The sequence below is a fragment of the Pleurodeles waltl genome, chromosome 2_2, assembly GCF_031143425.1.
Source record: "Pleurodeles waltl isolate 20211129_DDA chromosome 2_2, aPleWal1.hap1.20221129, whole genome shotgun sequence".
Taxonomy (NCBI): Eukaryota; Metazoa; Chordata; class Amphibia; order Caudata; family Salamandridae; genus Pleurodeles; species Pleurodeles waltl.
Genome location: NC_090439.1, coordinates 873,597,327 through 873,623,369, shown reverse-complemented (window position 1 = coordinate 873,623,369; position 26,043 = coordinate 873,597,327). Strand labels below are relative to the sequence as shown.

The following is a 26,043-nucleotide window of genomic DNA, read 5'->3' as shown; positions in this document are numbered from 1 at the left end:
TGCTTCGTATGCTTGCTTTTTGAAGTTTGTTCAGGGCATACGGGGAGATGCTCTGCACACTGCACCTCATCAGAAGTATGTGCTCTTTTGAGAGCAAACACCATCCCTCGCCTCTCTCTGACCCAGAGAGTCTTTGTTGAAGATGTTTTATTTTGCATTACTGAGAAGCGTGGTTTGGCTACAGCAATAAATGCATTTTACATGATGGTTGTCTACTAATATATTTTACGCTATAATTCTGGCCGTACTTAAAGACTTTTTAGCCTTGCTATGAATCTCCGAAAAGACAATGGAAACTGAACGAATAAGAAAAAGGAGGTCCACTTGCACATCTACCGTTGATATACTACCATGAGATGCCATCAATTGGATGATCTCAAAGCTCCTAAAATATGACCAATGGCGAAAAGGACGATGCAAAACAATAACTTGGGTGAACGCAAATATATCTAAATGCCTTCTCTCTCATAAAAGCAGATATAAAATGTCTGGTTCAGAACATAAGTTGTTTCAAAACAAGATTCTGAAAAGATTTAGCTTCAAAAAGGGAAGCAATTTCCGAGGATTACACACACACACACACACACAGAAATGGGCAGTAGAACACATGAGCTATTGGAAGCAGAGTTCAAAGTGATACCCCATTGCCTGCCTAGCTTGAGGTGGGACTGTATGAAATAAGTGCATTCTGTGACTGCAGATGTAATCATTTCAGCTGAGAATTTTAAGCCAGGCAGTCAAGAAAGATCTAACAGTAGAGACTAAGGGCCAGATGTAGCAAAGGGGTTTACCCATTCTATGTCTATGGGAAAATGTGTTTGTACATATGGCCCTAAAACTTTAAGCTGGAATTCAATAACTTGTCAGTCCATAAGGGTTCACAGGAATATCAAACATTCAAACCAGTCAGATGCCATGTTATTTATGACCAACATGCTCAATAAATAAATACAAAAGAAAGTACACAAAACTTTCCCAAACTCCTAGAACACAGATAAAAGTTTTCTTGCAAGAACACTACACTGTCTTTCCTGTCGCACAGCTATTGCATACAGCACATGCAAAGATACTGTGTCGATCTAATGAGCATGGGCAGGTCAGCTCAATCTGACTTGCAATACTAACGACCGTATTTAGAGAACCCTCGTACGTGGACTGTAATTAAACTAAGGGCACAGCTGCTATGTAGAATGCTTTGGTCTTTATGTCAACTTGGCCATTTTCTTATCTCTGGTATTTGTTCTTAGAAGGGGATGAAATGTGGTCCATGCGGTCCTCATTACTTTAAACAGCAAAACAGTAGAATTTGTTGTCTGTAACTTAAAGAGTAATTTAACATAAAAGAATTATTAAAGTGATTAGCTGTGCCCCTCTCGGTAAGGGTCATTACACATATAGTTTTTGTTTTCCATTTAGTAGCTTAAAGCAGCAATGCGTTATTCCGAAAGGCTGCAGAGAACCACACAATACCAAAAGGGACAAAGACCATTTCCCTATCAAAACTGCTCAATAACATATTGATCTAATACTTGGATGTTTGCACACATACCAATACTCCGGAAGTTTAAGGAGTTTCCCATATACAGCTGTGCTGAAAGAGGGTAGTACTGGAGCAGGTAAACAGTAAGATCCCGTGCTGTCCAAATATGTCAGACCTGCTTGGAAACCAAATATCTACAACACAAAGAAAATTACAAATTATTGCAATTTATACATGACCTAAAATATGAGTTCACTGATTTGTGGGGGAAATATGAATAATTGTATTTATTAACAATTATCAAAACAGGTTATGAATTCATGTTTGTTTACTGTGCAGTACACAAACAAAATTTACATTTCATACCAAGGAACAAACTTTTTTTTGAAACAGTAGTCTCTATTACTCATTCAATGAAGACACTTGCACAATCATAAACAAACTGCAGCATTAGCAAGGAGACGCGACTTACCTGTAGCGCTAGTTCTTCAGCTAGGGTATCACCTCCAGATTTACATGGGATCTGTCCATCCTAAGATGGGTGGTGAGACTAACATCCATGCGGTGTGTCAAACATGATATGGCAGTAGGAGGTGCCAAAGGAATCATTTGTTCACCACTAGGTCTTGAATTAGGCACTTCCTCATTATTATGTTAAGAGGTTAATAAAGTGAGCTAAGATTTTTAAAGTGCCACAGAACCCTCTGACCTCACTTATGGGGCGTGAAAGCATGTACAAATAAAAGATTCCCCAATGCGGGATGCATCAACAAGTGAAGCTAACCGCTAGTGAACAAATGTTGGCATCAGTTCAGTGCTATCTATGCTGATGTGGTTGGAAAAGATGACCAGTATTGCAGCTGAAGTAAGGATAAAGTTACATCATCACGGCTCTGTAGGCTTCCGTTATTAGTATGTGGGTATCTTTCCACCTAGTGTAGTGACCAGACACTGCCTCACAAACTATTAAATCACACAAGGCTCAAGATAAAATTCAGTCCTGAGGGTGAGTGTGAGACCATACTCTGCTTCCTCCCTTGATGTTGCCAAGACGAGTGTACCTTTCACGTATGTTTAGCAGTGGAATTTCAGTAACCTCAGAAAGGAAACCCCTAGGCGAGGATCTTGGTAAAGATCTGTGGCACCTCCTATAAAAGCTTTTCAGTTGACTTTTCCACACTTAATAGGCCTTCAAGGATAGTAGGTAAAGGGCATGTGAAGCTGTAAATCCCATTAACCCCTTTGTCTTTGTATCATCTGGATGCACATGCTGCATTCACAAGAAAATAAAACACACCCAAATACGAAACAAAATTCATACTAAGGGTGGAAGCTATTCTTGAAAAAACAATTAAACCATGAGCGCAAACTCCTCATGATCGTGGTTTGGGACAATTGGGAAGTTTGATCCCTGAAAATATTGCTTTGTTGTGTTGGCTGCCGATTGTGAATCAAAGGTCCTTCCCGTGTTCGTGCAAGACGGATACACAAATGTAAGTGCACTGTCTAATGAAGGAACAGAAGCAGGCGTTGGTCTGGACAGCTGTCAAAATATGAGCCAAAGGTAGTACTTTGAACCTGTTGTAGTTGAAGAAATGTTTGAGCTCATGGCAACCTAGGATTAAGCAGGTAATGCCCCTTTCTTTTCCTTATAAGAAAAGAGTGGACTTAATGCCCCTCCCTAATTCTGAGAGCAGCGGCAGCTTTTCTACTCCTAAGAAATAAAGTTTCTAGACTTTTTGCAGATGTCTCTCAGTACTTGTTATCCCACAAGGCATAAAAGTGTGGCAGATTGAACTGAAAGGTACTTGTGAGAGTTTTATTTTCCTTTGTGCTTCTTAAGCAACAAATAAAAGAAAGTGTGTTGTGGGTCTCCCTCCCTCACAAACACACACAAATTAAGTCTAATAACATGCTCAGATTCTGACTAAAATGCAAGAGCAGTGGGGTAGAAGAAGCAGTAAACTACAGTCTTCTTAAAAACAACCTATACTGAACGTCGACCTGGCCTTACTGTAGTCACTGACAAAATGAAGTGTCACTTCAACCAATTTCAGTGATGAATCCCAATTAGACCAAAACAAGTATTACAAAGAAGCACATATGTATAAAAAAAAATCAAAACCTGAAGAACACTAGCTACATATGCCTTTGGACATATTTAAGCAGTGACGATGGGACTTACAAAGAAATGCAATGAGACTGCCTAGCACAAGCAAGCTGTTAACTGATTTTAAGAGGGCAACAAAAAATCATGATCCCAGCAAAGTAGTCGTCTTAGTAGCTGGCTGGTGACCAATAACCTATTTGCTTGAAGATAGCAGGGAGTGGAGTATAAAAGAAATTTCCTGCGGTTGTGCTGCTGCCTACAGCGGACAGAAGCATGCATCAGATGCAAGACTAGGCTTGGTACATCCCATGCCTTTACTTATCCTAACTTATAAATAAAAAAGGGGTCAGCTCTGCCTGGCACGGATCCTTGTGGAGCTCCTAATCAAGTGCCTAATGGATTGCTCAGGTCTGGATTTTGTGTACAGCCACACTAGGTCTTGTCTAGGAGGAGCTGGGAGCACACACAACTTTAGCATAGCTTCACAACTTGCCAGAAGACATGTGACAGCACAGGATGTAAGGGACCGACAGAGGTGGCCCATACCTTGGCAAACTAATTCCCCTCACTCCACCATGCTTGCCAACTCAATGATCTCTAAACTGCGTCACGAACTACAAGGAAAAATCTGTCTGTCTGGGCAGGAGTAAGCCCGAGCAAGGTATCAAAAAGAGCCAGTATACATATGTGTAACAGCCCGCTTCAAAAACAATCCACAAACTAAAATAATCTGTTGATTACCAACTACAGAGAAACCGAGAAAATCACCACCCCATCTATTTCAAGTAATAGGGTGAAAAATGTCTACCAACACTAAACAAAAGAAAGAGTGTTTTCATTCTTTACTCTGCGTCCGTGCAAAATGTCCACTCTCTACTGCAGGAGTAATCGGTATCTTACACTCAATATGGCTTTATAGTCTTCCTTCTTATCCTGGCGTTCCCTTTTAATATCCATAATTGTTTCAATGTCTTTGCCCCCAAATCAGCGCTCAGGCTTTCCTTGGTGATGTGCGCACGGCCTTTGATGTACTGGTGATTTGCCTAATGGTCCATATTACTCTTCCACTTTTCCCCTTCCTCAGTAATTACAGCTAGAATGGCTCTGATCTTGCGCTCGAACTCTCTTTGTCTGCCGGACGGCCTAGGTACCCAACAGGCTGGCTGTCTGATTGGTGTTTCACGCTGACAAATCAACGTGTGTATTCGAGACACCAATATCCGTAATTCATTCGTCTATAGAGTGAAGTGAATTTGTTAAAACCATGTAGTCTTTATAAACTACAGAGTCATCAAATATAATACTGGCAGGCCTGTCGATGATTATCTTACAAGGTTTGTTAATTATTTTATATAAGTGGGGTAATTACATAGTTCTGATGTACTCAACGGAGAAATAAGGCTAATGAAACGAAGTTGCTAAGATGAGTATTAGCTAGATTGTGCAGCAACAGTAAATACAACAAATACTGAAGTGCTTGGGCCAAAGAAACCAGTTAATACCATGTTTAACTGCAGAACAAGTGCTATACTATTATGACTTCAAATAAGAGGCCATCCGCTCCATAGTAAGCTTTTACGCCCACAGGTAAGATTGCTGATTCATAAGCATGAGATCTGAAAACGCTGGATCTGCCATGCCGCACCATAACATACAAACTCCAAGAAGCTATTTCAGGGATGGAAAGTGGCAAGCTAATAATGGCAACTTGGTTTTGAATGGCCACTACTAGCTGTACACCTGACGTGCATCAAGCTCAGAAGAGTGAGTAAAGTTACAGATCCATAGTGGCACATCAGAGACAGACTCGCTAGCTGGCTGGGCACACATTACCCACAGATGGGGCATGAGGACAGCACGGACTCCAGAGGTAGCAAGGATTGCACTCTGTCAGCCTGCGGAATTAGCAAACAATTAACATCGCTGCGACGACTTCAGAGGGAGTGAGAGCGACTTGGACTCTGTTCGCCTGCGATGTTGGTTTCACAGGCATGGTGCCTTCCTTCGTTACACGCACGCACGCACGCCCACGCACGCACGCCCACGCGCGCAGAGGTCGATGTGAGGGGCCTGCAAGTCCTCCAAAGTGAAGGAGACTTGGGTACACTCAAACACACCTCCCCTCACACACACATTTATACAGTGGTGCTGCGAGGGGCCCAGTAACGCTTGACCAGCATCGCCTTCAAGCAGAACGGACATGACTTTCAGGCACAGCAGGCATGGGCCACAATCATTAAAGGTAGCTTGATGGCCAGTCCTGTTTTATGGCCAAGCAAGTTAGACATCTTGGCTTCACAGCACAGTAACGCACTTTCTTCGAGCAAAAAAAAGGTGTGCTATATTTTTGTTCTTTCATAAAAAAGGCTTTCATTGGATAGTAATATTTCCTTTTTTAGCAAAGTAACACTTGCACCAAAACAGACTCCCTCTGTGATGAAACGGAATCACACATTATCACAACTTACTTGCAGGGTTTCTTTAGGGTTTATGTAATACTAGACTATGGGGACACTCATATTTTTTTTTGAGGAAGAACAAACTCGCCAAACGTGAAATAAAAATATAGCAAGCTTTAGCAAATTCTAATGGTCCAGCTTAAATGAAGCACCGTATGGAAAAACAGGCATGCACATACACTATTTGCACGCACAAATGCAATTTACCACATTAAATATAAACCTATTTATTACCTTTGGCAATAATGGGGAAAAAAACAGTTTGGCAAAAAAACAAACGATAGTTCAGAATACCTATAGAAGCTATAGAATTTAGAATTTAACGTGACTTAGTAATGACAGTGTACTTTTCAGATATATAAAAAAGTCACATATTGCAATGGAAATTTATCGTAGAAGGAAGAATGAAGTACCACGTAGCCAGCATCATGAGATAAGAATAATGCTCCTCTTGCAAAATCAAACCCCATTCTGCATTTAATTAAAGGAAATTGCAACAAGAGATCAAGCAGACAGCTGTACTGTTAAGCCAGACCAAATAAAATAGTATTTTATTCATTCCAATGGAAGCACACCCTATACAGCCAACTCCACTATGTAAGAGGATTAATACTCCTCCGGGTAGACTCAACCCACTCTACGTATATTTTAGGGTCGAGACTGCGAGTGCATGCGCTAGCGCATGCGTCTCGCTTGCAAGAGACTGTTGTGTTCAGTAAAGGGCTTGGAGCACGCCTGTCACTCACCGTTTGTTAGCTTGGGTGGCACTCTACTTTACCGCCTCGTAATTTGTTAAGGCACGACTGGCATAATTTCCGTTCCTCTGTGTGGAGCAGGGATCAAGCACTGATTGACTTAATTTAATTAGTGCCCGTCTGCCTCTCCCGACGTGATCGAAGGTACTATTTTGTTTGTTTTTAGCTTCTTGTGCCCCACAAACAGAAGGCTGTTACTGGCAAAAGCGTGCCCAGCAGGGCAAACAAAATTGCAAAGTTTTATTTTTTGAAATCTAACTTTTTTTATTGTGCCAAGTCGTCTTTTCTCACTTTCCACTCATGTTTTCTTTTGTTTTTGCTCGTGGGCGCTCTTCTCAAAAGATGAACATTAACTTGTTTGAAATATTACAAAGTGACAGTGTTTCTTCATTATGCAAATCTCTGAAATGGTGCTTTAACACAATCATGCAGTACACCCCAATTCTCTCCACTCAAATCCGCCCCCACTACAATGCACCCCAATCTAAACCATTTTATCCCACACCAGTCCACCCCACCCCAATCTAGTCCACTCCAACCCACCCCACCCTAATCTAATCTGTCCCACTCCAATTCGTCCCACTATAATAAAAAACTATTTGCCCCACTCCAAACCAATCTGCACTACTCCAATTTGCCCCACTATAATAAAAAACAATCTGCGCCACTCCAAAGCAATCTACCCCACTCCAATCCAAAACAATCTGCCCCACTCTAATAAAAATCAAGCTGCACCACTCCAAAGCATTCTGCCCCACTCCAGTTCACCCCACTCTAATCAAAAACAATCTGCACCACTCTAAAGCAATCTGCCCCGCTCCTATTAACATCTCTAATCAAAAACAATCTGCACCACTCCAATCCAGTCTAAAAGACCCCAATCTAACCCACTCCCATCCCAATTCACCCCACTCCAATCATCTACAATCCATCCCACTACAACCCAGTCCACCACCACCCCAATCCAATCCAGCCCAGTCCAATCCACCCCACTCCAATGCAATACACCTCACCCCAATCCACTCCAGTCCACTCATGTTAACCCACCCCACTCTAATCCAACCCATCCTACTCCAATCCAACCCACCCCACTCCAAACCACCCCAATCCAACCCACCACACTCCACTCCACTCATCCCACCACACTCCAATCCGACCTACTTCACTCCATCCCACCCCATTCCAATCCAATCAAGTTCACTGCTACCCAATCCTCCTCACTCCAATACAATCCATCCCACTCCGATACAATCCACTTTAATCCACTCCACTCAGTCCAGTCCACAGTAATCCACCCTACTCCAGTTGAAAAAACCCACTTCAAATCACCTTAATCCACCTTACTTCAATCCAGTACACCCTCTCCAATCAAATCCACACCATTCCAATCCACCCACCCCAATCCACTCAACCCATTCCATACCATCCTAATCCACCCCATCACACTCTAATCCATCCCATCACACCCTAATCCATCCCATCACACCCTAATCCATCCCATCACACCCTAATCCACCCCACAGTCCACCGCTAACCAACCCACCTTACTCGTCAAATCTTCCCCACTTCAAACCAGTACACCCCTCTCCAATCAACCCACCCCTCTCCAATCCAAACCACCCCACCCCAATCTAATCCACCCCAACCCACAACACACCAATCCACTCCAACCCACTCCAAACAAATCCACCAGACCCCACCACAATCCACCCACCCCAATCCACTCCATCACACCACAATCCACCCCACTCAATCCAATTCACCCCACCCCACCCACTCCAGTCCAGTCCACACCACTCCACCCCACTCCAATTCACTCCACCTCACCTCACTGCAATCCACCCCAGTACAATCCATCAGTCCATCCCTGTACAATCCACCCCACCCCAATCCACCCCACTCCAATCCAATCCAGCCCACCTAATCTCAGTTCAGTCCATCCCACTCCAGACCATCCAACCTACCTACCCCACTCCAATCCACCCCATTCTAACACAATCTACTCCACCCCACTACAATCCACCCACCTCAATCCAATTTACCCCACCCCAGTCCACCCCAACCCACTCCATTCCACCCCACATCCATGCAATCCACCCCAAACCAATCCACCACATTCCAATGCAACACACACCACTTCAATCCAATCCACTCCACCCTAATCCAACCTACCTCACTCCAATCCACACAGTCACTCCAATTCACCACTCTACTCCGGTCTACACACTATCCCAATCCAACCCATCCCTGTCCAGTCCACCCCACTCCAATTCATCCAGCCTGCCCCAATCCATTCCACCCCATTCCAGTCTAATTCTTATTCACCCCACTCCAGACCAGTCTAATCCCCCCCATTCCAGTCCAATCCATCCCAGTCCAGTCTAATCCATCCCACTCCAGTCCAAACCACCCACTCCGGTCTCATCTAATCCACACCACACCCACTCCAATCCAATTCATCCCACCCCAATCCACCCCTTTCACTTGACTCAAACCACCCAGTCCAATCTAATCCACTCCAATACCATCCACCTCACCCTATTTCAATCCACCCCACTCCAATCGAATCCGCTCCATGAAATCCACCCCACTGTACTCCAATCCAATTCACCTCAATACTTCAAAATCCACTCCAACCCACTCCACCCTATTCCACCCTACTCCATTCCACTCTACAACACTCTCTGCCTCTGAGCCTTAGTCCCCTCTACAAAACTCTTATCCTCCTACTCCACTTTGACATTTAAACATCCACCCTACTCCCCCCACTCTGCACTGACACTTCACACCACTAACCTTTAGCCATGCTGAACAAAAGCCACACTAGTGTACAGCACAGCAAAACACATTGCCAAAGCCAATACCTCTTCTTTAAGCGACACCTATTGGCTTTAACAATGCTTGGTAAGAACTGGCAACTGCAGGACTAACAGACAGTTGCGCTGTCACGTCAAACCTAAAATAAACTACTAGAGTATGGTCTGCTACCGACTTATTACTGCCAGGTAACACTTAAACTTGGTGATGTGGTGAGGTCAGAGAGAAATTGCAGCATAGCTCCCACATTTGTCTTTATAGTAAAGCAGCAAAATAAGTCTGAAGAATGCAGGAAATGCGTCATTCAAGCACAATGAAAAAAACCTTGAATACAAAATGCAAATCTATGCTTACATATGGGTTATAATGGGAACACGCAATACCAATACCTAGCAAGGGTGCAGTGGACCCTACAACAAGCAAGGCAAAAGAGGGAGTAGAAAACATTCATTATTGTGGTGCAGAGGACGACTCACAGGTCTGGGCCTCAGTGCCACTGCACCAGCTGCAGAAGCTATATATGCCACTGGACAGTAAAGCCAGGATTCTAGGACCCTGCAGACAAAAAAGCCCCAATTTAAACGGCCAGGTTGAGTATCCTCAGAATCCAGCTCTGAAATGGTGCATTCGCACAGAGCAGAGCTCCGAAAATAATCTTCAAAGGGTCACCATTTATGCCATGCTTACAGACCAGCAGACCTTTTTAATCCTTCTCCGATTTGTTCAATGTTTACAGACCATTAGACCTTTTCGGATTGCCTCCATTGGCCAACACAAACCAAAAGTGAAAACGCATTTTTCAAAATATCCCTTTTAATGTGGCAAAAGCATAACGAATCACTGGAAATCAAGCTGCTCTCCCAAAAGTACATTTACACCACAATTTATTTTTATGTGCCCGCTTTAAATAGTGTAAAGTGAATCTATTTACAGATATACTACTCTTTATGTAGACAATGTTTATGTTAGCAACCACATCTCAGGATTAATGCTGATCAAAGTCAAAAGTAATGGTAATAAAATAGGTTTAGGTCTAGCATTGAGCACAATGTAGCGCTGTAATGGCAAAACTCATTCCTAACAGTTCTAGCGGTGACAAGCAGGGCGCGCAACAATTTCTTTCAAGTAGTAAATGTATTAACATTTTGCAACATTAGTCTCCAGTTCCCAGTCTCCAAGGCAGGCATCACGCTACAGTTAATGAACGATGATTTCTGATGGGGGAGAATCAATTATTCTTTGTCAGCTAAACCAACTAGAGTCCTAACTGATCATCCACATTGTCCATGTGCTACTGCCATGATGGAAGGAATTACTAATAGCCAACTGGTTCATTGTCACATTGCTTTACCTGAGGTTGATCACACTCACTCCACTCTTTCCTATGTGTGCAGGGCTCAAGCGATCAGCACTGTGCAATGACGTACAAAATAAGGAAATGTTCATTACCAAAAAGCTGTGTTTTGCTTCCTCTTGGGCTGGTTATGCAACTGATACATTTGCTGGACATTCAGTGTGCCTTGTTTGAGTAATTGCCGTGCTCGTTTTGAAGGTGCTCCACATTTGTTCAACTCTCTCTGTGGTCAATTGTAAGGTACGCTGTGGCATGTTTGTTTACTATGTACGCTTAAGAACGCCACTGTGCATTTAAGTAAATTAGGGGCCAAAGGGCAGCGTCAACGATGCCTACATGAATCGCTCTTTTAGGGGCAAAGCTGTACGAGCAAGAAGAAGAAAATACCCATAGGAGTTGACACTGCCCACCTGAAGTGGTGCAGCGGCTCATATATATATATATTTTTTAATGTATTATTTATTTAGACAGACTTATTTGCACGTGTCCCGCAATGGGTAGGTTTCTGAACTTTTTTTTGAGTACATGGAGGCTTGTTTGACTTTGTATCTGACAGTGGATTTCATCCTGCCCACTGAAGATACGCCCGGAGGACCCGAGGAACAAGAGGTGGCCTTTCTGGAGCTGCCTGACAGAAAGAGCACCGGGGCACAACAGGGTGTGTGCCTGCGTGTTTCTCCACCAGCGCACTTTATTATTACAGAAGGGGATGCAGAAACTTGTGCAGCCCCTAATGCTATACAGAATGCATCAGTGTACATGTCGCCACTGCACAATCCTAAAGGGGACGCAATCCAATGCGAATGACAGACCGATTGCTTCCAACAGCTGGTCTGCTTTTCACTAAGGCAGGAGAGAGTTTGAAGGTGTCTGGGGGGATCAATCAATCAGTATTTGTAAAGCACGGCTACTCACCCGTGAGGGTCTCAAGGTGCTGGGGGAGGAGGGGCCTCATCCGAAGAGCCACGTCTTGAGGTTCTTCCTGAAGATGGTGAGCAATGGGCTTTGTCTAAGGTGCAAGGGGAGGTTGTTCCAGTTCTTTGCTGCAGTGTAGGTGGAAGATCGTCCTCTGACTGTGGTTTTGCAGATGCGAGGGACGGTGGGCAGGGCCATCTGGGTGAAGCTGAGGGATCTGGCAGGGGTGTGGAAGGAGACATGGTTCAGGTAGGCTGGTCCTGCGTTTTGTGAGTCCTTGTACATGTGGGTGGAAAACTTGAAGGTGATTCTCTTCTCTACCGTTAGCCAGTGGAGGGTCCACAGGTGTTGGGAGATGTGTTCTCGGCAAGGGAGGTCCATAATGAGTCTGGCGGTGGCATTCTGGATGAGTTGACGTTTTTTGATGTTCCTAGTTGAGGTGCCGGTGTACAGGGCGTTGCCATAGTCGAGCTTGCTTGTGACTAAGGCATGGGTGACTGTCCTGCGACAGTCTGCTGGGATCCATCTGAAGATCTTCCAAAGTTTGCCAGCAGGAGGAGGTGACAGAGTTCACCTGGAGGGTCATGGTAGGCAGGAGTCGAGGATGATTCCTAAGTTCCGGGCATGCTCAGTCGATGCAGGGAGTTTGGGGGGTCTGAGGGATGTGGGCCACCAGGACTCGTCCCAAGCTGAGGTGGCGTTTCTGAAGATGATGATCTCTGTCTTGTCGGAGTTGAGCTTGAGGCAGCTTTTCCTCATCTAGGTGGTGACGGCTTCCATTCCTGCGTGAAAGTTCCTTTTGGCCGTGTCCGGGTCTTCAGTGAGGGAAATGATGACATTATTTGTAATAGGGCAGGCACACTGACCAGGTATGCACACAGTGGAGGAGGTTAAAGGTGGATCACATTAAAAAAGTAGTGTGCTCTTTACAAAATACAGCGTCTGGCCTTTCAGAGAATTCCTGTTTGCAGGTTATTGAAATTTCGAGGTTAAGAAGAATTGTGGCCAAAATGGAGGTTCACCTGAGAAGTGCTGTTGTCAAATGCATGTATGGAAATCCCTTACTAATTGCATCCTGGAGTCTTTGTAATTTTTGACTAGTTGGAAGACAGATTTTCAGTACAACGTGGCAACCCTTCTGTACACGGAGGGCGCTGGAAGTCCATCATCGATGCCCACGCATGTATGCTGCAACTCATAGCGTGTTCAGTTCCTCCAGTTCCAACTATGTCAGATGCTCGAACTACCCTATATGGCCACCTAAGTCCAACCACTCCTATTCATGTGCCTGGAGGCTCCTCAGACCACCCCAGGAATGCAAGCGTGCTGGGAGAGTATGATGCTCACATCGGGTTATTGATGTAACTAACTAAAAGCATACAAAATGCCAGATGCTAGGTACACCAGGCAGAGTTTTTTGCCACGTTTCATGCCAAGGGAGCTGATTTGTGAGTTTGTTTTTCAGTAACCTTCTCACCAACCACTGAGTTCTGCTTGATTTCGCTCACGGACTTCCCACAGTCGTTTACCATGGGCCTGCTCACTTGTGCTCCCAAACTGCTGCCTTACAAGCCATCATCAGACCTGCACCACTGAAACAGAGTGCGTTTCGCAGATGTGCATCTAAAAGGGTGCAGATGACCCACAGAAAGCGGCTGCTGCCGCCATCTCTGTATAGCTGCTTCCTTGGTTCTGGGCCAGAGTTTAAGAGAAATGCCGAATCAGCTTTGAGGGGCCGACACAAACCGAGGCAGCAGAAGGTAATCGCCTTCACTAGACTTGTATATCATACACATTATTTTATGTGATCTGCAGATTTCAAAAGATGCTATTTGTGCGTGAGTTTATCCTATCAAACCAAAAGCAAGTTAGCATGCAAGAGAAAAACTTTGAAGAGACAATATGGCACCTTGCAGAAATCACAGCCTTCCTAGGTACACTGGTATCCTGAAATACAGTAACTCGCAAGAAGAAAATAAGTTACTTACCTGTAACTACAGTTATCCAGTATTGGTATCTTTCATAAATTCACATGCTTGAATCATCCCCGTCGTCGAAGTGGGAGTCCCACGGTACATAAAATTGCAATAAATAATAAATAATTTTTTTTTTGCCATAGGCTATAATGGAGCCGGCACTTGCTCACATAGCCTATCCATGTCCTTTTGTGAAAAGACCCAAACCTGCCTGCTGTCCAATCAGGCACCAGCACCCTCTAGAACCTTCTCCAGAGAAGCTCCCTTCCTCAGATTTTCCAGCACGAGTGTGAAAAATTAAAACCTGAGAGGAAATGCGAGCATCAAAGGGGAGGAGGGTGGGTCGCATGTGAATTTATGAAAGATACCAATACTGGATAACTGTAGTTACAGGTAAGTAACTTGGTTTCTTATCCAGTATTGGATCTTTCATAAATTCACATGCTTGAATCTGAATAGACAGCAGTATGGTTGATAAACATTGTATCCAGCGTGGGTGGAGGGTGCGAGCAGGAAGACCCTCTATCTCAAATATAAATAATAATAATCATAATAATAATAATAGTAAACTCATACATTTCTGACCGTGAGTTACAAAGGAATACAGATACTTTAAGTACGTGTATATATATATATATATATAGTAAAATTCATGCTGTAAATACCGACATAAATATATATATACATATATATGTATACACATTCATAAGTACATACATACACCTTACATATTCACATGGAAGCATAATAGAAACATGGTTATTTGCATCTCAAACCATATGACTATAACTAAGGAAAAGTCTCACCTTAATGAAAGAGATGGCGTAGCACAGCTTGTCCTACTAGGGAGTCTGTTCTTTGTGATGACTCCAAACAATAGTGCTGCGTAAAGGAGTGCGTAGTTTTCCATGTCGCAGCCTGGCAAATTTTATCAAGGGCAATACCTTGAAACAAAGCAGCCGATGTGGAGACTGCTCTTGTGGAGTGGGCTCTCGGGTGCCTAGTCAAGGGTTTTCCTGCCTTGGTGTGACAAAATTGGATTGTTGAAGAAATCCATCGGGCTATAGTGGCCTTGGTTACTCCTGTTCCCCGACATCCCAGAGAATAAGATACTAGGAGTTGGTCTGATTTTCTGATGTGCTTGGTACTTTGCAGGTAAAACTTTAGGCATCGTTTGATGTCCAAAGAGTGGATAGTTCTCTCTGCTATCGTAGTAGGGTTTGGAAAAAAGGTTCGTAGAATAACGGGTTCATTGAGGTGGAAAAAAGATGGAACTTTGGGAATATATTTGGGATTGGTTCGGAGCATAACAAAGTCCTCAGAGAAAACTAAAAAGGGTTCTTTAGTAGTGAACGCCTGTATATCACTGACTCTCCTGGTAGAGGTGAGAGCGAGCAAGGTTGACACTTTCCAGGTGATGTACTTGAGTTCCGCCCTATGAATGGGCTCAAAAGGAGCTTTCATGAGTTGCGAGAGAACAATATTAAGATGCCACTCTGGCGGAGGTAAGCGTACCGGAGGAAAGGTGCGGAACAGCCCTTTCATAAACTGTTTGATGACTCTGGTTGAGCCGATAGACGGCATGTCAGCCGATCGTCTGTAAGAGGCTATAGCTGCCAGGTGAATCTTGACTGATGCATGGGAAAGACCAGCTTTGGAGAGGGAGAGCAGGTAAGAAAGAATTTGCTCAGGATTAATCTGAAATGGGTGAAAATTGTTCTGAGAGCACCAAACACAGAATCTCTTCCATTTGAGTTTGTATGTCTTGTTCGTGCTCTCTGCTCGTGCCTTAGATAATATGAGCCTACATTCTTGATCAATGTTCATATCTTGGAACTCTCTGTACTAAGGAGCCAAGCATGCAAGTGTAGTGAAGTTGGGTCGGGATGTAAGATGAGACCCTGATTCTTCGTTAGAAGATTGTGGTTGCAAGGGAGGCGGACTAGATTGGCTACTGACTGGAGTAGGAGCTCCGTGTACCAGTACTGCCTCGGCCACTTGGGGGCTATGAGAATGATCCTGCAGCATTCGGTTTTCATTTTCCTGAGGAGCCTGGGAATCAGTGGAATGGGGGGAAAAGCGTATGCAAAGATCCCGGACCATCTTATCAAAAGAGCATTTCCCCACGATCCCGGGAGTGGGTATCGACTGGCGTAAAACTGGCATTTGGCGTTCAGATTGGTGGCGAACAAGTCTAGGATCGGCCGACCCCATCGTTGGAAGATGTCCTCGAGTATGGTCTGGTTGAGTTCCCACTCGTGACAGTTGTCGTCTGTCCGGCTGAGAGAGTCCGCTAGAGCATTGTTGACCCCAGCCAGGTGCTCTGCCCTGAGGCGGACGTTGTTCAGTGTGAGCCAGTTCCAGAGAGACTGAGCTTCTCTTGAGAGGGAGAGGGATCTTGTTCCTCCCTGCTTGATGATGTAGAACATGCTTGTTGTGTTGTCTGTTCTGACTAACACTGATGATCCTGCGATGCGTGGCAGAAAAGCTTTGAGCGTGAGATGAATCGCCTTCACCTCCAACAGGTTTATCTGCATCTCTTTTTGGAGCTTGGACCATCTGCCTTGAATGCGCATGTCCTGTAAATGGCCTCCCCATCCTTCCAAGGAGGCGTCCGTGGTGATGACTAAATCTGTTATTGGTGCCAGAAAAGTTAGACCGTGGGAGAGGTGGTTGATGTGAGACCACCATTCTAACGCCTGCCGAATCTTTGGTGTGATAGTTATTAAGTCGTCGAAGGATCCTTGCGACTGGGTCCATTGAAGTTGCAATTCTTCTTGCAGCGGCCTCATTTTGAGTCTTGCTAGCCGTACTAGGACTATGGCTGAGGAAATCATGCCCAGAAGCGATTTGAATAGTCGTACTGAAACGAACCTCCTTGCGGAGATTGTGACAGCCAATTGGGTCAGCCTCTGCTGCCTTGCTAGGGTAAGATATGCCTTTTTTTGGATAGTGTCTAATTCTGCTCCCAGGAAAACTCTCCTGTGTGCGGGAAGCACAACTGACTTCTGTAGGTTCACTGTTAGACCCAAACTGTTGAATAGTTTTAGGCAGGTGTTTGTGGCTTTGGAGGCTAGTAGAGATGACAGAGCTTTTATGAACCAGTCGTCCAGGTATGGGAACACCTGGAAACCCTTGCTTCTGAGGGAGGCTGCGACTGGGGCAAGGCATTTCGTGAAGATTCTCGGAGCTGATCTGAGGCCAAATGGTAGGACTCTGAACTGATAATGGGCACCGGCTACTGTAAAACAGAGATATTTGCGATGCTTTTGGTGTATTGGAATATGGAAGTAGGCGTCCTGGAGATCTAGAGTTGTCATAAAATCTCCAGGATTCAAGAGGTGCAAGATATCTGACAGTGTGATCATTCTGAAGGATTGTTTTCGAAGGAACTTGTTGAGTTTCCTGAGGTCTAGTATAGGACGCCACTCTCCCGACTTCTTCCTTATGAGGAAAAACCGGGAGTAGAATCCGAGACCCCGTTGTTGCAGAGGAACTGCCTCTATAGCCCCTTTGGCCAGAAGGCTGAAGACTGCCGCTTGAAGCAGACGAAGATGGAGAGACCTGCTTGATGTTGGTGGGTGAAGTGGTGGCTTTTGTGTGAATTCCAGGGTATGACCTCTTGTCACTAAATCCAGCACCCATCTGTCTGATGTTATTTTCTTCCACTCTTGGATGAAGTTGGAAATGTTGGCTCCTATTTGCCGATGTTGTGGGCATTGGGGGAGCATAGCCGGTGCCTGTAGAAGATCATTGTTTTCTGGGTTGATCTCTGGATTGCGAACCCTGCCTTCGTTTACCTCCTTGTCTGGTATAGGAGGCAGTGGATGATTGCCTGTACTGCCGGTGGTATGAAGGCCTGTACTGGGATTGCTGGTATTGTCTATGGAAGGAACCTCGAAATGAGGTGAAACCTCTTCCTCTAGCCCCTCGAAAGGGCTGTTTCTGGTACTGTAGGGTACCCAGGGACTTGGCGGTGTCTGTGTCCGTCTTGATGGCTTGAAGTGCGTCATCCACATGTTTGCCAAATAGAGATTCGCCATCGTAAGGCATGTCTAGGATTCAGGACTGCACTTCTGGTCTAAAAAATGTGGCCTTAAGCCAACCTTGTCGTCGTAAGACCGCGGCACCCGCTAGTTGGCGGAAACCAGTAGAGGCTATGTCAAGAGCGCAGTCGATAATTTCTTCCGACGTACGCTCACCTTCCTGTAGGATCTTTCGTGCCTCTGCCTGTTTATTTTCCGGGATGAGGTCCAGGAAAGGTTGCATGTCGGACCACATTTGGCGGTCATATCGGCCTAAAATCGCTAAAGAATTTGCTGCCCTGACAGTGTATTGCAGACATGGAGGAGAATCTCTTGCCTATATTGTCAAGTCTGCGACCTTCCTTGTCTGGAGGAGTAGAGATAGGCGTTGATGGATTTTTAGAGTGTCTTTGAGCATCCTGTGAGATGACTGAGTCAGGCTTTGGATGGCCAGTAAGGCATGCCGGGGAATCTTGGGTTGCCTTGTATTTTTTATCCAGTTTTTGTGGAACTGGAGGAACCGTAGCCAGGTTTCGCATAATCTTTGTGCCCTCGCTCCATATGAAATCAATAATCGGAATGGACCGTACCGACTTCCGTGATTGCTCCTTGCAATCATGTAGGAAACATTCCGACTGGGAGACAGATGTTGGAAGGTGGAAACGTACCGCAGCTCTGTCCATAAGATTATGAAAACCACCTATGTCCTCGGGCGGAGAATCAGAGGGGTGAGGAGGTGGTGGCGAAGGAGTGGGGGCCAAGTAATCATCCCATTCCTCGGTAGGATGTTGTGGAGTGGAAATTTCTCCTTCTTCTTGTTCCTCTTCCCCTGAAGTGGAACCTTCATCTCGGGGGGGTGCAACTAACACCGAGTGGGATGTCAATCTTGGAGTAGCTGGAGGAGGAGGAGCATTAACTGGTGTCACCGGAAAAACCGGCGCTGGTGGTTGATCTTCCGCTGGGAACCTTCTCCTATAATCCTGAAGCATGGATTGTAAATCCTGGATTAAGGAGGAAGGCATTTGTACGGTATCTCTGTGTTGAGGCTCTCGTGTTTCGTAATATTGCTCCTGATGAGAGTAATATGGTTGATATTGTTCATACTCATCCTCTTCATCCTCATCTTGGTATTTGACATGGAGCTGCGAGGGGCTATGTGCATCTCCGAAAGGACCTTCGTCAGATTCCTCCCAGTCAAGAAGATGACTGGGTACTAAAGCCGACACCTTGTTTGGAGATGTGTCGGTTGGATAAATGTCCGGTGCAGGTAGAGATCTGATCCTGACCAGGGCTCGGAGATCTGGAGACCTGGAAGAGGTAGGAGTGGCCTCAACCTGTCTACTAGGCACCACTGCTGTCGATGGCGTGAAAGTTGATGCAGCCGTGAATGGTATAGATTTTTCCGTCGACGGTGGTCTCGCCGACGGTGGTGTCGCTGACGATGGTTTCGCCGACGATGGTTTCGCCGACGGTAGTGTCGTCGACGGTAGCTTCTTTGACTGTGTCCCCGCCGATGGCGAAAGCGCCGATGACAATGGCGTCGCTGACGTTATAGTCGACGGGGCAGTCGTCGACGGTGTTGCAACCGACGATGTTTTTACTGTACTCGTCGATGGAGTTTTGAGAGAGGGGATCGGATCCCTTACCGTCGATGTTAAGGTCGTCGACACTGACGACGGTCTCGTCGACGATGTAGCGGAGACGGTAGGTGTTGGTACCATCGTCGTCGTCACGGTCGTCGACGGTGTTGTCGTCGATCTAATTTTTAGAGTCATTTTTCCAGAAGTGGAAGGCTCTGAGGAAGGAGATAGACGGTAGGACTCCTTCTTTTGAAGAGGAGAGGAAGGCTCAGAGGAGACTGAAGTCTGTAAGCCCTTCCCATGATGTGATTTCTGCCTCTTCCTGGATTTTTCTGTGTGGCCTAGGTCCTCAGATCTGGACCTTTTGTGTGGCCTCTCTGACCCACTCTCCTCACCTGAAGTACAGGATTTGGCCTGTAACCATGTCAGGAGCCTGCCCTCACGGTCTCGGAGGGTCTTTGTGGAGAAGGTGCGACATATTTTGTAGTCCTTAACCTGGTGTTTTGGGTAGAGACAATACAAACAGTCTTTATGTGGGTCATCCACATGGAGCCTTTTCTTTCCACAGGTCTTGCAAGGGCGGAAAAGGCCTTTCCTAGAAGAATCTGACATATTTTCAACTCTTTTGAGAGAAAAAGTTCTGAAGTAGAAGATAAACTGAGCAGAGCTCAGGGAGACTCCCTTCACACGACGTGCGGTAGAAAATCTGAGGAAGGGAGCTTCTCTGGAGAAGGTTCTAGAGGGTGCTGGTGCCTGATTGGACAGCAGGCAGGTTTGGGTCCTTTCACAAAAGGACATGGATAGGCTATGTGAGCAAGTACTGGCTCCATTATAGCCTATGGCAAAAAAAAAATATTTATTATTTATTGCTATTTTATGTACCGTGGGACTCCCACTTCGACGACGGGGATGATTCAAGCATGTGAATTTATGAAAGATCCAATACTGGATAAATGAAACTCCCAACAATTCTTATTTTAAGACTCACATGTTCAGTTTAAGAGTTTTCTGTTGGTTCTCACTTAAATGATATTTTAATATACCATTCTTCACTTTTAATTGAATACAGATAATGCCTATCACGTTACAGAGCTGCATGACTTATACAAAGTCCACAGTTTAAACACTATGAATTACATCTTGGGTTTACCTTTAGGTAGCAATGAACGTAGCAGTGATGAAGCAGGTTGTCAGAGGGTTGACTGAGACTGCTGACTGTCTGTACCAGCTGCTCTGTATACATTGGCTCCGAATGTTCTAGATTGATTTTGTCCACCATTATTTGAATAGCAGGTAAAGGTCGTACAGGTTGAAAAGTTGCAGCATTTAGGAAACCACTGGTGAGCTGGAAAGTAAAACTATATATGTCACACAGGCACAGCATATTTTGAAATACACTCGACTCCACAAAGAAATTCTATACCGTGATTTATCCTGTCAAGAACTTCAGACTCTGAGTCAAGGCATGGAAATGTCTGACAAAATGTGTTTGCTGAAGACGAGATTGCCAGTTGTCTAATCTTTTTATTATTTTAGAGTACTAGCACAATTCTGCGAAAAGTAATAACACTAATTGCTCACTTAAAATAAAAACATAATTCAGAGCACACCTTTCTCAAATGTATACATCTATTTTTATTAGACATCCTAGTAGAGACAAAAAAATTATAGTAAAAACACATTTATTTTATAGGCAGTGACCAATTAGGAAAATGTTACTTACCCAGCAAGCATCTGTTCGTGGCATGTAGTGCTTTAGATTCACATACTCTGCCTACTCCTGCCATCTAGTGTTGGGTTCGGAGCCTTGCAAGATATTTTTCTTCGAAGAAGCATTTTTGAGTCACGGGATTGAGTGACTCCTCCTTCATGGTGATACTGCTCATGGGCACCGACTCCTTTGTTTGTTTGTTTTACCCGGAGGTGGGTGAGAAAAGGAATGTACAGAAAATATAAAGAAAGATGTCCATGCAAATGTAACTACATATGTACAACTATATACAAGTATAAAGTAACTGAAACGGTCACCGGCGTCCGGGGAGGAGGGAGGGCACGTGTGAATCTACAGCACTCCATGCCACAAACAGCTGCTTACTGGGTAAGTAACATTTTCTGTTCGATTACATATGTGGCTGTAAAAAAACATGCTCTGCATAGACTGTAAAGCAGTCCCTCCAAAAAAAGTGGTGGCTGGCCTATGGGAGTTGCAGTTGACTGGAAAATTGTTCAAAACACAGCTTGACCTACACTGACTTGCTGGAATTGTGAAACCACTTTAGAAAGGAACTTCTGGTTTGTGCGAATATGAATTTGGAAGAAAGCTTCTTCCAGGGTTAGGGCCTGGAGCTTACTAACACGCCTGAGCAATGTGATGACAACTAAGAAAGTTATATTCCAAGAAAGGTATTGAAGAGGACATGAATGAGGTGGCTCAAAAGGAGGGCCCATGAGCCTGATAAGCACAATATTGAGGTTCCAGGATGGTACAAGAGGTACCCTGCGTGGAATGACCCTTTTAAGACCTTCCATGAAAGCTTTAATGACCGGGATTGTGAACAAAGAACTATGTTGCCTGTTCTGTGGATATGCAGCTATTGCTACGAGATGTAGGCGAATCGAAGTGTAAGCTAAATCTGTTTTTTGTAAATGGAGCAGATAACAAATGATGTCTTGAACAGTAGCTTTGATGGGGTCAATATGTTTGGTCTGGCAGTAGCAAACAAAACATTTCCATTTTGCAGCATAGCATGCTCTAGTTGTGGGTCTACGAGCTTCCCTGAGAATGTCCATACAATCCGCAGGCAATCCTAAGTAACCAAATTCTATGACTTCAGGAGCCATATCGCAAGGTTGAGTAACCTAGGGTCTGAATGTCTGATCTGTCCTTGATTTTGAGTGAGAAGGTTCTTGGGGACATTCTTGTGGGGAACTACTGATAGGTCCAGAAGTCTGGTGAACCATGACTGACACGCACAAGTGGGAGCAACAAGGACAACGGTGAGTGGGGTGGAAAAGCAGGAGCAAATATGCCTGACTAGTTCATCCATACAGCGTTGTCCTTGGTTAAAGGGTGTGAATACCTGAAGGTGAAACTTTGGCATTTTGCGTTTTTTTGCCGAGGTGAAAAGGTCTATCAGAGGAGTTCCCCACCTTAGGAAGTACTTTTAAAGGACTTGCAGGTGGAGTTCCAATTTGCAGACTTGTTGCAGCATCCTGCTGAGCAGGTCTACAAAGTCTTGCCCGTTCCTGGGAGATACTCTGCCACCAGGTGAATGTGGTGGTGAAGAACACACTTCCATATTGGTTGAGAGAGCTGTGACAATTGGGACGAATGTTTCCCCCTGTTTCTGTAACTAATACATGGCTGTCAACTTGTCCGTGCAAACTAAGAAAACCTTGTGAGACAGGTGATGAAGAAATACTTTTAGGGTCAGAAAGACTGCCTGAAGCTTGAGGTAACTGATATGTAGGGATTGGTGACTGAGATCCCATGGGCCCTGTAGTGAGAGGCCTTGAAAATGAGCGCCCCCAATCCATCAGTGATGCGTCTGTGGTCAGAATAACCTGAGGCAAAGGGTTCAGAAAAGGTTTCAACAAGTTGGTAGTTTTCCACCATTGCAGAGAGCGGCGAGTATGGCAGTCTAACAACACTAGATCCTCCAGGTGACCATGTGCCTGAGACCACTGATGTGACGGACACTGCAGTTGGGGACACATGTGGAGTCTGCATAGGGAATAATGGCAATGCAGAACGCCATCATCCCTAATAGGCGTATGATAGTCCTGACTGTATGTGTGGTTCTCCTGAAACGTGGGGGAGAAGAGACTGAAACTCTGAACTCAGGCCAGGTTGGGGTATGCTAGCCCCAACCCTGCATTGAGAATAGCTCCTAGATAGGGCTGTACCTGAAGAGGTTGTAGATGGGATTTCATAAAGGTAATTGTGAATCCCACTGTGTGAAGCAGGCCCACTGTTATCTGAGTGTGATAATGGCACTGTCGTAATGTGCTGGCTTTGATGAGCCAGTCATCTACGTAAGAGAATACGTGGATGTTTTGCCTTCCGAGATGTGCAGTGACTACTGCTAAGCACTTTGTGAAGACTGGGAGCAGCTGTGACTCCAAAAGGCAGGACTTTGAACTGGTAATGTTTGCCTGCAACCAAGAATCTTAGGTATTTTTGGTGTGCAGGGTGGATGGGGATATGGAAGGAAGTAGGCGTCCCTTAGATCTAGGGCCATCATAAAGTCGCCTTGCTGTAGAAGCGGAATTACGTCGAACAGTAACCATGATAAAGTGTTCTGAGAGAATGTACTGGTTTAATGGTCTAAGGTCCAGAATAGGTATGAGAGAGACTTATTTTTTGGGAATGAGAAAGTATACGGAATATACTCCTGCTCGCTGTTGTCGTATGGGACAATCTTGGTGGTCCCTTTGAGAAGAAGGGACTGAACTTCTTTAATAAGTGTGAGATGCTCTTGGAATAGTCTGGTAGTGTGAGGGGGAATATTTGGAAGAGTGGTAATAAGCTCCAGACAAGAACCGCGTTGGAGCTCGCTGAGTTCCTTCAAGCAAACGGAAGGCTGGACCCCTCCCAACATGGTTTCCGCCGTGCTCACAGCACCGAATCGGCTTTAATCTCTACTTCGGATATAATCCGCAGAAGGGGGGGATATGGGAGAGGGCACAATTCTAGTTTTACTTGACTGTCACATTTGATACCATCTCTCCTCTCATCTTACTTCGGCACCTCCATCAGGCTGGAGTGAGGGGCAAAGCTTGGAAACTACTTAGATCTTTTCTAGCTGATAGAACCATTACAGTGGCCTGTGGTGAGCATCGTGCCTCCCCCTTTCAACTTCCTTGTGGAGTGCCGCAGGGGTCATCCCTCAGCCCTACCCTTTTTAATTTGTATATGGCGCCCCTAGCGGGCCTGGTACGCTCTTTCGGTTTCCACATCGTATCCTATGCTGATGATACTCAGTTGATTATTCCTGTATCTCGCAACTGGGAAAAATCCAGAGAGAAATCTCGACTCTGCATGGCAGCAATCAATAACTGGATGGCCAGCAATTGGCTTAAACTTAATGGGGATAAGACCATTATTATGTGTTTTGGATGTAATAATATTCCCTGGGACAGCAGTTGGTGGCCAGAAGCCTGTGGGGGATGCCCTTCACCCAGTCTTTCTGCCAAAAATCTTGGCATTATATTTGACACTTCTCTTTCCTTTAATCTACAGATCAACCAAATTGTCAAAGTCTGCTTTTGTATCCAAAAAACTCTTAGGAAAATCATGCACTTTTTGGAGGAAGACTTAAGAACGCCGGTCGTGCTGGCTCGTCACTTCTAGACTAGATTACTGCAATGCACTTTTGTTAAATGCCAATAAAACTTCCCTTGGCAAATTACAGTCCATTCAGAATACGGCGGCCCGCCTGATTTTGAATCTCCCCCAGTCCTCTTCTGCCAGTAGCAGTTTGAAATTACTACATTGGCTACCTATTAATAAGAGAATTATTTTCAAGAGTCTCTGCTTAACTCATAGAGCTTTACAGTTTGAGGGTTGCGAATATCTGAAGTCTACCCTGCGACAATACCAACCTACCAGAAATTTGAGATCCTCTTCCAAACATATGATCGCGATTCCCCGATGCAATAGGGCTAGATGGGGGGACCGTGCGTTTTCGGTAGAAGCTGCAAGGCTATGGAATGCACTACCTCTTGCGCTTCGTCAAACAGCCACCCACACCATTTTTAGAAAAAAATCTGAAAACTTGGCTTTTTTCGCAATAGGCACGCTGTCTTTTTTGGAGGAGCACTTTGTTCTCCTGTTTACTTGCTCAGTTTAGCGCTTCGAAGCTTCTTGCCGGAATGCGCTTTATAAATAACTCAATACAATACAATACAATAATGGAAAGGACCCATTGGCCCATGGCGATGTTGACCAATTCTGGATGCAAATGTTGAATTCGTCCCCCGATGGTTGTGGAGTGGGTGGGGGGAAACTGGAGGTAGTCACTGCTTTGCAGCAGAGGTAGAGCCTCGGTGGAGGTGCTCTTACCTCTATGTTGGTTATTGCCTCTATTGGCTCCCCTGAAGAAACCCCTACAACATGAGGCTGAAGGCTGTCTGGGCTGGGAAGTAGACGCCTCTGAGGCTGTCAATTTGTAACCACCTCTGAATGTGGGGTGATGAAAATTGCCCCTTTGTGAGGGGGGCTGAAAAGCACCCATGGCTTTTGTGGTATCTGTATCTTTTTTTTAGTTTCTCAAGGGTGGAGTCCACTTGAGGACCAAAAAGGTGCTCCTTATTGGAGGGCATCTTGGGCAACACCTGCTGGACTGCTAGTTTGAACCCAGAGCATCAAAGCCATACCTGTCTCCTTATTAACATACAATATTGCATGCAGCTGTATCTGCAGCATCTAGGGCACAGAAGATATAATTATTTGTGATTGTTTGCCTTGCTGCAATAATCTTTTTTGGTGCTCACCTGGGAGAAATTGGAGGCGCTCCTCCATCTCATCCCAGTGGGCCAGGTCATATCTCGCTAGCAAGGCATGTGAATAG

The 26,043-nt window shown here is 45.0% G+C and overlaps 1 protein-coding gene across 3 annotated transcripts in view; it reads right to left on the bottom strand.

The window, feature by feature from the left end:
• VPS13B (vacuolar protein sorting 13 homolog B) overlaps positions 1-26,043 on the bottom strand; it is a 2,423,697-nt gene that overhangs the window by 1,935,315 nt on the left and 462,339 nt on the right. For all 3 annotated transcript variants that reach the window (XM_069220546.1, XM_069220545.1, XM_069220547.1), the window contains exons 15-16: positions 20,622-20,816; positions 1,550-1,674 (exon numbers count right to left, since the gene is read on the bottom strand). In XM_069220546.1, the coding sequence (XP_069076647.1) occupies positions 1,550-1,674; positions 20,622-20,816 (320 nt within the window). The remainder of the gene's footprint in view (positions 1-1,549; positions 1,675-20,621; positions 20,817-26,043) is intronic.